This window comes from Sorex fumeus, unplaced genomic scaffold (genome assembly GCF_029834395.1).
Source record: "Sorex fumeus unplaced genomic scaffold, SorFum_2.1 ptg000078l, whole genome shotgun sequence".
NCBI classification, from domain to species: domain Eukaryota; kingdom Metazoa; phylum Chordata; class Mammalia; order Eulipotyphla; family Soricidae; genus Sorex; species Sorex fumeus.
The window spans coordinates 3,186,736-3,205,338 of record NW_026606135.1 but is presented as its reverse complement, the minus strand read 5'-3'; the positions used below and the strand labels follow the sequence as shown (position 1 = coordinate 3,205,338).

Genomic DNA, 18,603 nt, shown 5'->3' with positions numbered 1-18,603 from the left:
TATGTTCACATAGCAGTCTACCACAATGGGACTGTTTCCATTCCACCTGGAGTACTGAGACAGTGGTGCTCACATGCCAAGGTGAGGTCCATGCCTGCTGATACACTCTCCCGGACCAGTTGGAAAATGTGGTACAAAGCCCCTTTGCAGGACGGGGCTGCAGCAATAGCACAGCGGGTAGGGCGTTTGCCTTGCATGCAGATAACCTGGGCTTAATTCCCAACATCCCGTATGATCCCCCTAGCACTGCCAGGAGTAATTCCTGAGTGAAGAGCCAGGAGTAACCCCTGTGCATCGCCAGGTGTGACCTAAAAAGCAAATAAATAAATAAACAAAGCCCCTTTGCAGGATAAGGTGGATTGGGGTGTCGGACTCAAACTGGAGAATCTCAGTGAACAAGATGATCACGTCTCTCCTGAAGAGGAGGAAGAAAGGGTTGCTGTATTGTCTAACTCCTGTCTATTGACAAAGCCAAGGCAAAAACACACAAGTGCTTCCCACAAACCAGAGGAAGCTGGCCTGGGATGTTTCAAATGTTAAAAGTGACTTCCACAGGAAGGTCCTTCACATTTCCATAGAGCCACTTAGAATAAATTTACCTATTTCCACACTAGAAGAGGGCTAGAATTTGATATTTCATGAAGTGCACAGATCAGGCAGGCCATTTGACATCTTTACAAAACTGAATCTTTAGCCTACTAAACCTGCTGTGTCCCTCCATCTGTTCATGTTCCCCTCAAGTTTTCCTAAAATTGTTCTGTGGGTTTCAGTAAAATGTTCTTGCATACCTTTCATTAGACTTATTCTTGGTGATGTTACATTTTAATTGCTAGTATAGAACAAGAACAAAGAACAAAGGCCCTCCCGTTGATCATCGATTTGCTCGAGCGGGCCCAGTAACGTCTCCATTGGAGACTTTGTTGTTACTGTGTCTGGCATATCGAATACTCTCGGTAGCTTGCCAGGCTCTCCGAGAGGGGCGGAGGAATCGAACTCGGGTCGGCCATGTTGGCCGCGTGTAAGGCAAACGCCCTACCCGCTGTGCTATTGCTCCAGCCCTTGTATAGCCCTTGTATAGCCTTGTATAGCCCTTGCTAGTATAGAATTTGATTTTATTTGAGTGCACCATCTTTCTTTATACCAATTTATGCCTGCTGTAATTTTTGCTATATTTCAGTGGTTGGGTAAGTGGTCAAGAAAATGAAGTAATAGGCACCCAGACTGCAAAGAAGTAAAACAGTATTTTTATGGACCAGATATATAGTATAGAGGGTAAGGTACTAGACTTGTATGTAGCCAATCCTGTTTCAAGCCCTGGTGTCATATATGATCCCCTGAGTAGTACTGCACTGTAGCACTGTCCTCCCGTTGTTCATCGATTTGCTCGAGTGGGCACCAGTAACGTCTCCATCGTGAGACCTGTTGTTACTGTTTTCGGCATATTGAATATGCCACAGGGAACTTGCCAGGCTCTGCTGTGCAGGCAGGATACTCTTGGTAGCTTGCTGGGCTCTTCGAGTCGGGGGGGGGGGGGTCCCCTGAGTAGTAACCAGTAATGATCCCTGAGCACCGCCAAGTGAGGAAAGAAAAAAAAAAGACCTAGTGCTTTTAAGTGACATGATTTTATAATCATAATCCTAACACACACACACAGAGTAAAAAAAAATTTCAAATTTCATTAGAGTTTAGGATCGAAGATTGTAATATTAATTACACTGGCTAGGACCTCCAGGAGAAGGGGGGGGAGAGAGAGAGCGAGAGAGAGAGAAAATGCCGAAAATGCCTGTCATAGAGGCAGGCTAGAGCAGGGGGTTGGTGGAGGGTGAGGTGGGTCAGGAGGGTCGTGGGAGGGAAACTGGGGACATTGGTGGTGGGAAATATACATTAGTGAAGGGGTAGGTGTTGAAACAATGCATGACTGGAACTCAATCATGAGCAACTTTGTAACTGTGTATTTCATGGTGATTCAAGAACATTTTAAAAAATAAATTAAAACTGGCTTTAGGAGCCAGAAAGAAGGCACAGTGGGTAAGACAACTGCCTTGCATGAAGCCTATCTGGGTTCTATCCCCAGCACCCCATATGGTCCCCTGAGCACTGCTGCCAGGAGTGATCCCTGAGCACAGTTGAGTGTGTTCTAAAGTACAAACAAAATGTTTGGAAATAGGTAAATACCAGTGTAAAGTCTACAGTCAGTTTAATACCAGATTGGATTAAAGTGGATCTCTCTCTCTCTCCCTCCCTCTGTACTTTTTTTTTTATGTAGGAGTACTGCTATTTATTCAGCCACTGATTAGCTGATTGAATTGGGCATGAACTCCACCTTACTTTATTTTTTCATTTTTTATAATTTTATTTATTGAATCACCGTGAGAGCAGTTACAAAGCTTTCGGGTTTAAGTCTCGGTCATACAATGAAACACCCGTAACTTCACCAGTGCCCATTCTCCACCACCAAAAACCCCAGTATACCCCCATCCCACACCCTCACCCTACCTGTGGGACAGATGATTTCCACATTACTCTCTCTCTACTTAGATCACATTCAATATTTTGACACCAGACCCACCATTATTGTTGGGGATTTTACCCCAACACTCAGATCTACCGAAGAGGCAACAATGGAAAAGTTGTTTTCTATTGCTGGATATGAATAACATATGATGTCGCATGGCTACAGCAGTGGCTGCACGATTTTGAAATTCCAAATTTTAACAATTAAATCTGGAGGGATTTCTGCCAAAACCTGCTGGGTTCCGAGATTTGTTCCTGAGTCTCTGGGATCATGGCCGTTCAGCAGCTTGATCGGGAACCAGAAAGGCCATTCATGGGCGGCAACTCGGGGTCTTGTTGGGATGGGGAGGAAAGGGCCGGCTCCACCCCCATCCCATGAGGCCCCACATGTCTCGTCACTGAGGGCCCAAACCTGACTGTCCAGTGGCCTCTGGAGGATGGCGGCCACTGAGCTGCCTAGGGGGAGCAGGCGGAGGGACAACACCCTTTCCCCCCCTGGGGTGGCCCAGCAACAGTAACCTACTGTGGGTGTGGACGCATTTCTGCCAAAAGCCACTGGGTTCCAAGGTTTGTTTCTGAGTCTCTTGAATCACGGCCATTAAGCAGCTTGTCAGGAGCCAGAGAGGCTGTTCGTGGGTGATGACTTGGGGTCCTGCTGGGGTGGGGAAGTAAGGGCCGGCTCCACCTCCATCCCATAAGGCCCCACGTGTCTCGTCACTGAGGGCCCAAACCTGACTGTCCAATGGCTTCTGGAGGATGGCAGCCACCGAGCCGCCTAGGGGGAGCAGGCAGCCTCTGTACTTGTTGTAAGTCTCCCAGTAAATACAGGAAACCCTCTCTTGGGATAGATGACTCCTAATAGCTCATAATGGTGCATTCAATAACAAAGTTATTAAGTATACTAAGAAACAGGGAGGGACGACATAATAAAACAGACACAAATGATTTAGATGTTGGCATTATGATAGTCAGACCTGACTGACAAAGAGGTATTTTTCATGGAATCAGAATCTCTAACAAAACCTCAAATGGAAATTAACAAAATACTATCACTGGACTGAAAGACTTATCACATAAGTGAGTTACCGTTACATTTCGGAGAAGAAATATTTATTGAAACTATACAAATATAGAAAGAATAGCAATGGCTGGGTATAAAAAGAACAGCAATGAGCCTTAGAGTCCTGTGGGAAATGGTGGAAAGAGACAACACGTGTGGAGTTGGAGTCTCAGAATAAGAGATGAAGAATGGGGCAGAAATCATATCTGAAGAGATATAAGCCACAATATTTTCAAAACTGATGAAACTTTATGACCCCCCACTTTGAGCAGAATAAATACAGAGAAAACTTATAAAAGTAAATTATCTTTAAATTGTTAAAAAATAAACAGAAAATATTAAAAGAAGACAAGGAGGTATGGAGACAGTTCTTTCGAAAGAGAAGTAGTGGCAGTTGATTACTCACTTGTCAGTTGAAATACGATGTATACAATTTTATGAGAACAATGTATACCATTTGTTAATGGCTGAAAAAAGGGAGTGTGTAAACTGGGAATTCCCTGTCAACAATATACTGCTTTTGAGTCACACCTGGCTGTACTTAGGGCTTACCCTTGGCTCTGTGCTGAGGGACCACTCTTGGTTGTGCTCAAGGGACCCTATGTGGAACCTGGCACTGAATTAGAATTAGCTACTATATGCAAGGCATTTTTCTGGTCCCAGCAACATACTCTGAAACTGAATTTGAGGAGCAGAGAAATAATACAGTAGGTAAGGTGCTTGTGTTGCACATGGCCAACTAGAGTTCAATCCCGGCCACTGCATATGATCCCCTGAACACTACCAGCTGTGGCCTCAAAAGAAAACAAAAAGAAAATAAATTTTAAGTATAAATTTACATTCAAAAAGTGAGAAAAATTTCTGCCAGTAGATGTCCACTAAAAGAAATACTAAAATGGGGTAGAAGAGATAGTACAGTGAGTAGGACACTTACCTTGCATGCAGCTGACCCAGGTTCCATAACAAACACTACATATAGCCAGTTCCCTGAATCCCGCCAGGAGGGATCTCTAAGTTCACAATCAGGAATAAGCCCTGAGCACTCCTGGGTGTGACCCAAAAAGTGAGAAAAAAAATACTAAAGTGAGTTCTTCAGGCAAAAGGAAAATGATCAGATGGAATCCCCCCAAATTCAAGAAAGAATTTTTAAAAAAGATGGAATATGTGAATGAATATAAAGGAGTATTGTTTGAGTAAAGAAATAATAGTTATGTTCTATACAATGTAAACTTATATGTGGAATTAAGGTGAATAATATCAATCGAACATGAAAATGAGAATGGACATAGAGCATTCTAAGATCAGAATGACAATAATAAAAATATTGTATTAGACTATAATGAATAATAGATATAAATTGTAACCTCTAGGGAAAAACTAAAGCAATTACTGTGTGGGTAGCAACTAATGGGTAGGGAAAGATGGAATAAAAGGAAAATGAAGTAATGTAAAATAAGGCAACAAAGGAGAGAAAAAGGAATATAAAATGTATGACAAATGAAAGTAAATACACAAGGATGCAATTATATGAGTAATTACACAAAGGTTGGCATGATGAAAAACTGTAGACTACCAGGAAGTTAAAATGTGTAAGGAATAATGAGAACGATATTCCATTTTGAGTGCTAGAGCACTTTTCATAGTGATAATGTTCAAGCCATTTGAGTATGAGTCTAATAAAATGTCAGTACACACTGAAAAAAAGAAAGAAAACTAGGTGTGGCCAGTGGCTCCCCAATCCCAAATAAATCATAATTTGGCCCCAACCCCCAAATAAATCGAATATCATAATGGGAGACTTTAACCTCTCAATAATGAATAGAAAATTAGATTTAAGAATCAGTAAAGCTAGAACTATAGATTATTTGACTAATTTGATGAGTAAACACAACCTAAGAAATACACAAACAGGCAACAGAATATGTGTTCTTGTTTTCATTTTTCTTTTCTTTTGGTTTTTGCTTTGGGGCCAAATCTGATGGTGTTTGGGATTCTGTGCTTAGGAATTTCTTCTGCTGCTGCTCAGAATCATGTGATGGGGTCCAAACCAGGTCCAAAACATGTGCTCCAATATATTGAGCTATCTCCCCAGACTAACATGTTCTTTTTATAATAAAAAAAAAAAACTACAGAAAAAACACCTTTTAAACATAGCTGCAAAAATGCCTTAAGACACAAGAGCATGTCATTGTACATACAATACATAGCAACAAGAGTAAATCAACATGCAAGTCATGGGTTTTGGGTAATTATGAAACATCAATGTGAATCCATTAGTTATAAACAAAGGTACCATTAAAGTTGGGCAAACCTATGTGGAGACAGATTTGTGAAAAATGTATCTTTCCCTCCAATTTGCTGTGAACTAAAACTATTTTTTTTGTTTTTATTTTTTTGCTTTTTGGGTCACACCCGGCGATGCTCAGGGGTTACTCCTGGCTCTGCACTCAGGAATTACTCCTGGTAGTGCTCGGGGAACCATATGGGATGCTGGGAATCGAACCCGGGTCGACCGCATGCAAGGCAAATGCCCTACCCTCTGTGCTATCGATCAGCCCCTTAAAACTATTCCTTAAAAAAAAAAAAAGCAGTCAGTATAGTGGTTGCCTGAGGGAAGGGAAGGGAAGTGAAAAGAGTAAAGGTGGTCAAAAGGTACAAACTTCTAGTTATATCTTTTTTGTTTTTATATTTGGATCACAGTTGTGCTCAGGGCTTACTCCTGGTGGTCCTCAGGAGACCATATGGAATGCTGGGGATAGAGCCTGGGTGGCCTCGTGCAAGGCAAGTGCTCTCCCCACTGTCCTCTCTCCAGCCCCTAAAGTCAAAAATAAATTTTAAAGAGACATTACCTCTTACCTATGAGAATGAGTTACATAGAAAGTAACCAATGGTGGGGGCTGGTGAGACAGTACTGTAGTCAAGGCAGTTGCCCTGTATACGGTGCATCCATTGATTCCCAGCATCCATAGCCCCAAGCACTGCTGAGAATCATCCCAAGCACTACAGACTTTGGCTATTCCCCCCCAACACCCCCCCCACCTCCACAACAAATTATTTTAATATCTATTTGTTGTTATTTGGGGACCTCACTTGCAGTGCTCAGGGATCACTCCTGGCAGCATTCAGGGGACCATATGCAGTGTCAGGGGTCAGCTGTTTGCAAGTCAAGCACCTTAATCCCTGTACTACCTCTCTAGTTCCAATTTAATGCCTACAGTGTCTTGAGTTTTCTACAGTGAATCCTTATTAGTAAGTTTACTTTAATGGGCTTTTAAAACTTTTCCAAAAACTATAAAGCTGAGGATGAGATTGAAAAGTATCATAAATTCCTTAACAATGTGTAAACAAAGAGGTTGCCCTTTGCAAATATATTACTTAAGTGGGTATAATGATCTTCTTAATAACAATAGAGTTTCAAAACCTCCAAAGACAGAAGGACAACTGGCTTACCTCATTTCTCTCATATATCTTTCCCCAGCTGACACTAAAATAGAGGAACTCTTTGTTCAAGTCCTTCTGATTCATGATAGGTATTACAATATCTAGAAACTCTCTAAGAAACCATTTCATCATCTAAAATAACTGTAGCACCATAGCACTGTCCTCCCGTTGTTCCTGGATTTGCTCGAGCGGGCACCAGTAACATCTCCAGTGTGAAACTTGTTTTCACTATTTTTGGCATATCGAATACGTCAGGGGTAGCTTGCCAGGCTTTGCTGTGCAGTTGGGAAACTCTCAGTAGCTTGCCAGGCTCTCCAAAAGGGACGGAGGAATAGAAGCCAGGTCGGTCTCATGCAAGGCAAACGCCCTACCCGCTGTGCTATCGCTCCAGCCCATCTAAAAAGCAGACATTTAAATTGTCTTTTTTTTTTTTAAGAGTAAAATGGGTTGGAGCGTAGCACAGTGGGTAGGGAGATTGCCTTGCAGGCAGCTAACATGGCTGACCCAAGTTCAATTCCTCTACCCCTCTCGGAGAGCCTGGCAAGCTACTGAGAGTATCTCGCCCGCACAGCAAAGCCTAGCAAGCTACTCATGCCGTATTTGATACGCCAAACACAGTAACAAGTCTCACAATGTTACTGGGCCCGCTCGAGCAAATTGATGAACAAAGGGAGGACAGTGACAGTGACAGAGTAAAATAAAACATTTTACTCAATATTATTATAAGAAATTAGATAATTTCTTCTATAAAACATTTCACATGGTCAACTAGGTTATTCTCAATCTATAGTAATATTAATTTTCAACAACTTATGAAAAAGTTTTGTGAGAAAAATCACAAAAGTTTTTAATATATATAATTATGAAATGTTTTTCTATTAAAATTTGTAGACAAACTGTTCTTGCACAATACTTGCAACCAAGAGGTAAGTTCTTCCTTCCCTCCTTTGCCTTCCTCATAGACTTAATACTAGTACTGATACAATTTTAAGTACTTCTTAAACAGCTTGCCTAACTCACAGAAGGCAGGCTTTCTTAACTACTTTGTATTACCCATGCCTATCTCGGGCTGGAGTGATAGCACAGCAGTAGGGTGTTTGCCTTGCATGTGGTTGACCTGGCCAGCCCAGGTTTGATTCCTCAGCCCCTCTCAGAGAGCCCGGCAAGCTACCGAGAGTATTTCGCCTGCACGACAAAGCCTGGCAAGCTACCCGTGACGTATTCGATATGCCAAACACAGTAACAAGTGTCACAATGGATATCGTTACTGGGCCCACTCGAGCAAATAGATGAACAACAGGAGGACAGTGACAGTGACCATGTGGTGGACTCCTGGCAAATGTCTATAGAGTGGACCTATGTACAATCTTGTCATCCCACTTGAATATCAGAACCTTTCCACAAACAAAAAAGAACCCAAGACTTAAAATACAATTTAGCACAGAGGCCCATCCAGGAAAAGGAAAGAAAAGGAAAGACATGTTTATCCTGAACTTGTTAAAACAGGTGTGATGAACTAATTCACATACCTGTATAGTTATTATAATCAAGAAAATTATTTCAGATGATAATTTACTAGAATAATATGAAAAGAAAACCCAGAGTTGCGAGTATAGCAGAAAAACAACACCTGAGAGACTGTGGTATATTTATACCCCCCGTATTTTATGGTACCTAGAATGGAGTCAGGAATAAATAGATCCTCTAATTCCTAGAGAACTGCTACATACTACTTTTATTGCTAGATCATTTCCTAGAAGCTGAAAGGGCAAGAGTAAAAAAACAAACAAACCAAAAAAAAAATACACTCACAGATGATTTTTTTAAAAAGTTTAATTTATATATTTAATATAATTTTATTACAAAAATATATTTATTTAAAAACTCAAAGAAAAACTCATTTACTTAAAAAACAGATCACTTCAGTACCTTCTTCCTTGATGTTCCTGGGTTCTTTTCATGTGACAGGACTGTCAGGATAAAAATCCAGCAGGGTGAAATCTTGTTGCAATGGGTAGCTGTTTTCATCTAAGACAAAAAGGCTCTGCACCTTCACTGTACAAGGTGTCCCGCTGCCCACCACCAAGGAGTGGAACAAGTCTGCAACCACCATGCCGTAGGTGACCTCTGATGAAGGGGCTAAGGAAAATTAAAATACACACAAACAGAGTTCTTGGTGTCCCTTCCAGTTTAATAGAAAGGCAAGCAATGAAAGGTTCAATGTGCCCTTGGTTTTCCAAGCCCAAACTTACTTTAAAATGATCTTTTTTCTTTTCTTTTTTCCTTTTTTGGTTGTTTTGTTTGTTTGTTTTAGGGCCACACCTAGCTATATTCAGTTGCTTAGCTCCACACTCATTGCTCTCTCCTGGCAGGGATTGGAAACCATATGTGGTGTCAGGGATCAAACCTGGGTGATTCGTGTACTAGGCAATGGCCCTACCGCTGTACTCTAGCCCTAGCCCTAAATTTCTGTCTCTTCTCTTAATGGTCACAAGCTGCTATAGGAACTCTAGAATGATGACACACAATTCCTGCTGAACATGGAGAAAAAATGTACAGATAACACAGTTTGAACTGATAGTAATGTGGGCAGGTTAAATAAGCACCAGGGAAATGGAAAAACCAACAAATATCAGTCAGAGATTTTTCAGCCTACTTAACTGGGGCTTACATACCCCTCCCACACAGTCTACGCAGTCAGTGGCCAGAGACTACCAACAGCAACTCCTGCACGTGTCAATCAGGACCAGCAAGAGCCCCTAGCCACCCCATCATGTCACCCTGACACCCACCCTGCCCCAACACTTCCCTTTAAACCATGGTTAAAAAAAAAAAAAAGACCTTGACAGACATCCTTGGGGGTCTCAGGTCACACTCTGCTTGGAAGGTTGGTGCCCCAGCCCACCAGCAGTGATCTCTGAGTGCAGAGACAGGAGTGAGCCCTCAGCTGCCCTCACTCCCCACCCCTTCACCAAAAGAAAGAATTAAAGAAAAAATGAGTAGACACATGTCAGGAGTGGTCGTGGCTCCTTAGCACTATCGGGCTTGAGCACTGAACTGTCAAGCATGTACCACTGAGCTAAGTATCACAGGAAGTTGCCCTCTGAACTCCCAAACACTACTGGGGAGGATCCACTGCCAAAATCCCCTGCTATTTCATCCACTATTAGGAGACAGTGTGACCAACTAAACCTGCAACCATGATAGTCTGACACTTGAGGAAAGGTATAGAGTTTGATCAACTGACAAGGTTTTAATTTGTTTCTCTCTTTGCTGTTGGCCACTATACTACCTAGATCACAGCTGAAGGTGATACAAATCCACTCCACTGACAATAGATTATCTTCAAATATATACTGTCACACATTTATTTAAGTGTCAAAAAAACCAAGGTGCTAGCAGGGCCCCCTTTTTTTTTTAACCAATTTGGGATTAAAGTGAGAGGGTAATTTGGTGCCTATTTTCTCTTCGTGTACTGAAGTAGATATAGGACAAGCCTTACTTTCCAACTTAAATGGTCTTATGTTTTACTCAAGCTGAATGATCATTTCACATTTATAGGTAAAGAAAAGAAAAACACTCTTAGCTTATAGAACCATGTTCTTTTTGTTCCAAAATTCTAGCTACAGTTCTGAACTGAAAGGTTTTATTAAAACAACCTCTCAAAGGTCTGTTAATAAATTACCTATAATTCTGTTGTGCCAGTCAGGAGGAATGTTGAGAAGAATCTTCTCTATCAACTTGGATCCCACATGGACGCAAACCTTCTCTTTTTCATCACTGATGGTCATTAAAGCTGACCTACAAAGAAATTAATATATCAAAAAAATTTCAAATATGGAAATGCATAGATGCAATACAACTTCTGAATAGAGAGCACCAAATAAAAACAAATTCTTGGAACTTTGACTACAGAACTGAGGTTACCAAAAAGTGGGGGAAGGGACTCAGGAAACAAAATTTAGAGATGGACTGGATGTGACGCAAGGACCAGGTTTTCAGAACTTTGTTGATAGTGAAGGTGAAGTATCTTGGGTACCTAAAGCATAAATGTTAACACCATTGCACCCATGTTATCTGAACTATAATAAAACAAAAAAGAATATTTGATTTATTTTATATGGTAGGTTTAAAAATATTTTTTAATTTAATTTTTTGGTTTATAATGCTATTTATAATGGTTTCTCATGGTAAGAAAGGGACCTTCATCCACTGTTGGTGAGAATGTAATCTGGTTCCACCTCTATGGAAAGCAATCTTAATATTTCTCTAATAAATAGGAATAGATCCCCAAGAGCCTTTTTAATCCTGGGCACTTTTCCTTCCCTACTCAGTGCAGAAAACCGTACCGTACCAGGATTTTTATTTTTTAAAAATTTTTTGGCCGGGGGTATGGTGCCGCCAGCAGGTCAATCTGTACCTGTGAGGCGAGTGCATCAGCAGCCTCGTGGCGCCTTCAGACTTCCAGATACCCCAAAATTGCTGCTGTGCCTTTGGCCAGACCCCAAAAACTTGGGGCAAAGTTTACCAAGAAAGTAAACGGCCAAAAGTTAGGTATGTGGGAAACACACCCACAAACCACCTCCGGCTCAGCTATATAATTGGAGGCAAGGCCTCTTTGGTTCCTGATTGAACTGCTTAATAGACATGATCCCAGAGACTCAGAAACGAATCTCAGAACCCAGTGGCTTTAGGTAGAAATGCGTCTGGTCTCTGCAGTAGGCTACCGGTGCTGGGCCAACCCAGGTGGGAATAGGTTTCGTGCCTTGGCCTGTTCCCCCTGGCGGCCCAGTGGCCGCCATCTGTCTGAGGCCACTGGATAGTCACATTTGGGCCCCCAGTGACGAGACACACAGGGCCTCACGGGATGAGGGTGGAGCCGGGCTTGTCCTCCCCACCCCAACGAGACCCCAAGTCATCGCCCACGAATGGCCTCTCTGGCTCCTGATCAAGCTGCTTAATGGCCATGATCCCAGAGACTCAGAAACAAATCTCAAAACCCAGTGGCTTTTGGCAGAAATGCATCCGGACTCCACAGTACATTACTGTTGCCGGGCCACCCCAGGGAGGAAAGGGTGTTGTCCCTCCGCCTGCTCCCTCTTGGTGACTGTCATGCTCCAGAGGCCATTGGACAGTCAGGCTTGGGCCCGCAGTGACGAAACTTGTTGGGCCTCACGGGATGGGGGGGGGGGGGGGGGGGGGTGGAGCCAGGCCTGTCCTCCCCACACCAACGAGACCCCAAGTCAACGCCCACGAACGGCCTCTCTGGCTCCTCATCAAGCTGCTCAATGGCCATGATCCCAGAGACTCAGGAGCAGATCTCTAAACCCAGTGGCTTTTGGCAGAAATCCCTCCAGATTTAAGTGTTAAAATTTCAGAATTTCAAAACCACATGGCCCTACTGCAGCCACACGACATCATATGTTATTCATAACCAGCAATAGAACACAAATTGCCTATTGTTGCCTTTTCAGCAGATCTGAGTGTTGGGGTAAAATCTCAAATAATGGTGGGTCTGGTGTCAAAATAGTGAATGTGATCAAAGTAGAGAGAGAGTAATGTGGAAATCATCTGCCCCACAGGCAGGGGAAGGGTGTGGGATGGGGGTATGACTGAGACTCAGACCCAAAAGCTTTGTAACTGCTCTCACGGTGATTCAATAAATAAAATTATAAAAAATGGGAAAAAAAAAAGTAAGGTGGAGTTCATGCACAACTCAATCAGCTAATCAGTGGCTGAATAAATAGCAGTACTCCTACAAAAAAAATTTTTTTTGGCCAGCAATGTTCAGAGGTTACTCCTGGATCTGCACTCAGGAATTACTCCTGGCGGTGCTTGCAGAACCATATGGGATACAGAGGATTGAACCCAGGTCAGCTGTGTGCAAGGTAAATACCCTACCAGCTGTACTATCGCTCAAGCTCCCTGCACCAGGATTTTTGTATCTTTTTTCCCCTTCAGAAGTGTTTATTGGAACACCGTGATTTACAAAGTTGCTCATAATAAAGTTGTTTCAGGCATACAATGTTCCAATACCAAGCCCACCACCAGTACTCCCTTTCCTCTACTAATATCTGCAGGTTCCTTCCCACCTCCCATACTTGCCCCCTTGGCAGGCATATAATACATTTATTTCATATTAATTGGTCCAATAAAATTTAAAGGAATGGTAAATAGGGTTACCAGAAAATAAATCAATAAAGTTCATTTTTGATGATTAATTGCTATGTTGTTAATAACATAGCACTGAGTCTGGTACTCACGAATGGTGTACATGGTTGTAATCTACTAAATTAAGAAAGATTAAAAACATAGCAATTAATCACTACAAAAAAATTTTTAAATAAAACCTAAGGCCAGAGAGATAGTACCAGAGCTAAGATCTTTGCATACAGCCGGCCCTAGTTTGGTTCCCAAGCACTGCCAGAGTCAGGAAAGGGCCCTGAGGACTGCAGGTGTAGCTCAACAATCCCCTTCCAATTTTTATAGGACTTGCCAGCAGATTAGATATGGGATAAATAAATTGGGAAAGTTTAGGTTATCATAATTTTATACCTCTAGAGCTACCTCAGACTACTTTGGCTGAACTACATTTCTATATATTCATCTACTTTCCAGTTTTTTGCCTCTTAGCACTTGTACCATTAATGCTTATTTTATTAAATAAACAAAAATCATATTCCCCAATTATCAATAACCAGTAACATTTCAATCCTTTTACCTATAATTCAATCCCTAATGTCAATTCTATTTTCCAACCACTGTTAAATTTATCCATTCCCTGCTCAGTCCTACTCAAACCATTATCATCCCTCCAAACAAAGCAATATAGTCCCTTAACTTTTCCCATACTGAACCTTATTATTATTTACTCTCCAATGTACATCAAAACTGTAGTATCTCTCCAAACCCTAAAAAATATTTAAAAGCTTTTAAATGAAATAACTCTTACTTAGAAAAACTATGTAGTATTCTGTAGCACTGTAACACTGTCCTCACGTTGTTCATAGATTTGCTCGAGCGGGCACCAGCAACATCTCTATTGTGAAACTTGTTGTTACTGTTTTTGGCATATCAAATATGCCATGGGGAGCTTGCCAGGCTCTGTCGTGTGGGAGGAATACTCTTGGTAGCTTGCCAGGCTCTCCGAGAGGGACGGAGGAAAGGAACCCGGGTTGGCCACGTGCAAGGCAAATGCCCTACCCGCTGTGCTATCGCTCCAGCCATGTAGTATTCCACTAATATAAAAAATTAACACCACATCTTTAATGCGGGCTGGAGCGATAGCACAGAGGTAGGGTGTGTGCCTTGCACACGGCCAACCCGTATGACTTGGGTTCGATTCCTCCGCCCCTCTCGGAGAGCCTGGCAAGCTACCGAGAGTTATATCGCCCCCACGGCAGAGACTGGCAAGTTACCCGGGACGTATTCGATATGACAAACACAGTAACAAGTCTCACAATGGAGATGTTACTGGGCCTGCTTGAGCAAATCGTGAACAACAGGAGGACAGTGCTATAGTGCTACATTATAGTTCAGAACTCTTTTATGTCTTGTACTATATTATTTGAGTACTATTTGAGTATTATTTGAGTAATATTGATCTATGAAGCTCTCCAGAATAAAGATTTTTTTTTTAAATTGTTTTTGGTTTTTGAGCCATACCCAGTGGTGTTCACCACTTACTCATGGCTCTGTGCCCAGGGATCACTCCTGGAAGGGCACAACGGAACATCTGGGAAACAAAAGAAAGTACCCTACCTTTTGTACTATCTCTCTTGCCCCTACAGATTGAAAATTTAAAATTTCTCCCCTCCATTAGGAATATTTACTGGGCAACAGATCTGTCCATAATTAACATATTAACATAATAACATAGTTACATTAATTGGTAACATAAAAAATAATATAACATGTTACCTAATAAACAATCACTGTCACTTTCACTGTCCTCCCCGTTGTTTATTCTTGAGCAGGCCCAGTAACATTGTGAAACTTGTTACTGTGTTTGGCATATCAATACTTCATGGGTAGCTAGCCAGGCTTTGCCATTCAGGCTAGGTACTCTAGGTATCTAGCTGGGCTCTCTGAGAGGGGCAAAGGAATGGAACTTGGGTCGACCAGGTCCGCCGTGTGCAAGGCAAACATCTTACTGGCTGTGCTATTGCTTGACAAGAAATACATTTTAACTATTGATTAAGAAATACATTCCAATTATGTTTTGTGGATTCCATACTTTTTTATTTTTTATTTATTTATTTATTGAATCACCGTGGGAAAGGTTACAAAGCTTTCAGGTTTAGGTCTCAGTCATGCAAATATCAAACACATTTCCCTTTACCAATACTTATTTTTTACCATGAAGAACCCCAATAAAACCCCACCCCCCACCCCTCCCAGTCCCTGTGGGGCAGATGAATTCTAGTTAACACTCTATTTGCTTTAATTAGATTCATTGTTTCAATAAAAGATTCACCACTATTATTTAGAGTTTACCCCCCCCTCAAATCAGACATGCTGAAAAAGCATTGTGAAGTGATTTGCTTTCTACAGCTGGGTTCAAGAATTAAATGTTGGTTTTGGATTTCTGCTATTTTACTTATTGACCCTGGAAGTATTTCTACTGAAAGTCAGATAGTTAAAAAATTGGTTTCTGTGCTCTGGAGTCGTGGCCGTGATGGAGAGCTGTTAGTGGGGGCAACTGGTAGCCTCGGTAGGGCGTGAAGGGCGGACCAAAACGCCCCCCTTCCCATGAGGTTTTAGTCGCCCCCCACTCCCCCGGCTCATACCTGCTGTCCACAAGGCTCCCATGCGGCCACCATCTTTCTTTCCAGAGAGGAGAGGGCGAATGGGGCAACACCCTTTCCCCTCCGGACAGACATGATGGCCTGGATTAACGCATAGTCCGTTCACTTTTCTGCTCCAAGCTGCCGGGTTCTGCACTAAGTCCTTGTGCTTCTGGGGCCGTGGCCGTGCTGGAGAGCCGCTCGCGGGGGGCAACTGGTGACCTCGGTAGAGCGTGAAGGACGGACCGGAACGCTCCCCCTCCCATGAGGTTTTAGTCGCCCCCACACCCCCGGCTCATACCTGCTGTCCACAAGGCTCCCATGTGGCCGCCATCTTTCTTTCCAGAGGGAGGAGGGTGGAAGGGACCAACACCCTTTCCCCTCCGGGCAGACATGATGGCCTGGATTAACGCATAGTCCTTTCACTTTTCTGCTCCAAGCTGCTGGGTTCTGCATTAAGTCCTTGTGCTTCTGGGGCTGTGGCCGTGCTGGAGAGCTGCTCGTGGGGGGCAACTGGTGACCTCGGTAGGGTGTGAAGGACGGACTGGAACGCCCCCCTTCCCATGAGGTTTTAGTCGCCCCCACACCCCCGGCTCATACCTGCTGTCCACAAGGCTCCCATGCGGCCACCATCCTTCTTTCCAGAGAAGTGAGGGCGAATGGGGCAACACCCTTTCCCCTCTGGCAGACTTGATCCGGTCCGTCCTTCATGCCCTACCGAGGTCACCAGTTGCCCCCACGAGCGGCTCTCTAGCACGACCACAGCCCCAGAAGCACAAGGACTTAATGCAGAACCCAGCAGCTTGGAGCAGAAAAGCGATTCCATACTTTTTAATTCAATCTCCTTCTCCCTACATTTTGTTCAAAACTCATTTACTTTATTTATAATAAATATAAGCATATGTATAGGGAAATAAGGTCTACAGGCTAAGTTTCATAAATGTTCTGAAAGTATTCTATAATAACAAGCTGAACATTATTGACATTAAGTCTTAGATACCACAATATAAAATAACAAGTTTAATTTTCAAGGGAATGTAATTTATAAAGTTATCCAAGACTTTGTTTTATTTCATTGTTATTGGGGTTGGGGGCTAGTATTTAGGGCCAAACCCAATGCTCAGGGGCTTTTAACTGGGTCTTTGCTCAGGAGTGACCTCTGCTGGTGTTGGGAGGATCATATATGGTGCTGGAAACAATTTTTTCACATGTAACTGGCAATTTTCCCAGCACTGTTTGCTGAAGAGGTTTTTCCTTGCTCCACTTCATACTCTTAGCTCCTTTATCAAACATTAGATGATGCAGAAAATGGGGTGATGAAATGAACAGAAACTTTCCCAAAGAAGAAATCAAATGGCTAAAAGGCACATGAGAAAATGCTCTACATCACTAATCATCAGGGAGATGCAGATCAAAACAACAATGAGATATCACACAACACAGAGACTGGCCCACATCCAAAAGAACAAAAGAAATGGGTGTTGGTGTGGATGTGGTGAGAAAGGGACTATCCTTCACTGCTGGTGGGAATGCTGTGCTGACTGTTTCAGCCCTTTTGGAAAACAGTATGAATGTTTCTTAAGAAATTAGATACTGAGCTCCCATTTGACCCAGCATTACCACTCCTGGGAATATATCCCGGAGAGGCAAAAAAAGTACAGTCGAAATGACATCTGCACTTCTATGTTCATTGTTGCACTCTTCACAATAGCCAAAATCTGGAAAAAAACCCAAGTGCCTGAGAACAGATGACTGGTTAAAGAAACTTTGGCACATCTACACAATGGAATACTATGCAGCTGTTAGAAAAGACGAAGTCATGAAATTTACATACGAGTGGTACTACATGGAAAGTATTATGCTAAGTGAAGTGAGTCAGAAAGAGAGGGACAGACATCAAAATATTGCATTCATCTGGGTAATATTACATAACAAAATTGGAGTCTAACACCAAAGAATAGCAGAGATAGGTACCAGGAGGTTCACTCCATGGCTTGGAGGCCAGCTGCACATGCTGGGGGAGAAGGCAGCTCACATAGAGGGGGAGCACCAAGTAAAGGGTGTTGGGAGGATGCTCCCAGGATGGGAGATGAGTGCTGAAAGTAGACTATAGACCGAACATGATTGCCACTCAATGCCTCTTTTGCAAACCACAACACCCAAAAGGAGAGAGAGAGAGAACAAAAGGGAATGCCCTGCCATAGAGGCAGGGTGGGATGGGGGGATGGGGGATGGGAGGGATATTGGGATCAGTGGTGGTGGAGAATGGGTACTCGATCATTGCATAGCTGAAACCCAAGCACAAAAATTTGTAAGTCTACAACTGTACTTCATGGTGTTTCACTAATAAAAATTTTTTAAAAAATTAGATGATCATACACTTGAAGTGTATAGCTATAACATGCACAAAAGTCACCTCAAAGCAGACTGAACACCTTGATCCATAAATTAGACTGTGGAAAACATGCAGAACACTTCATGACACTGAATCTAGAGCATTCTACAATGAAATGGAAGCCAAGCCAAGCCAAGCAAATGGAAGCCAAGAAAAACAAATGGAACTACATCAAACTAAGAAGTCACAGACTGGGAGAAAATATTTGCCCACAACTCATCTGACACTGACAAAGGGTTAACATGCAAGAACTAGAAACGAAAAAATAATCAACTAATTGTTTTTAAAAAATGGGAGGGACAAATGAACAGCAATTTCCTTAAAGGAGACATACAGACATACAGATGGCATACATGTCACTGTCACTGTTACTGTCCTCCCGTTGTTCATCGATTTTGCTTGAGTGG

At 42.5% G+C, this 18,603-nt stretch overlaps 1 protein-coding gene across 1 annotated transcript in view; it reads right to left on the bottom strand.

Annotated features, from left to right (window-relative positions):
* Nucleotides 1-8,885: 8,885 nt before the first annotated feature.
* SHLD2 (shieldin complex subunit 2) overlaps nucleotides 8,886-18,603 on the bottom strand; it is a 29,476-nt gene continuing 19,758 nt past the window's right edge. The window contains exons 7-8 of the mRNA XM_056130485.1: nucleotides 10,701-10,816; nucleotides 8,886-9,154 (exon numbers count right to left, since the gene is read on the bottom strand). Coding sequence (XP_055986460.1) covers nucleotides 8,973-9,154; nucleotides 10,701-10,816 — 298 coding nt within the window. The 3' untranslated portion in view covers nucleotides 8,886-8,972. The remainder of the gene's footprint in view (nucleotides 9,155-10,700; nucleotides 10,817-18,603) is intronic.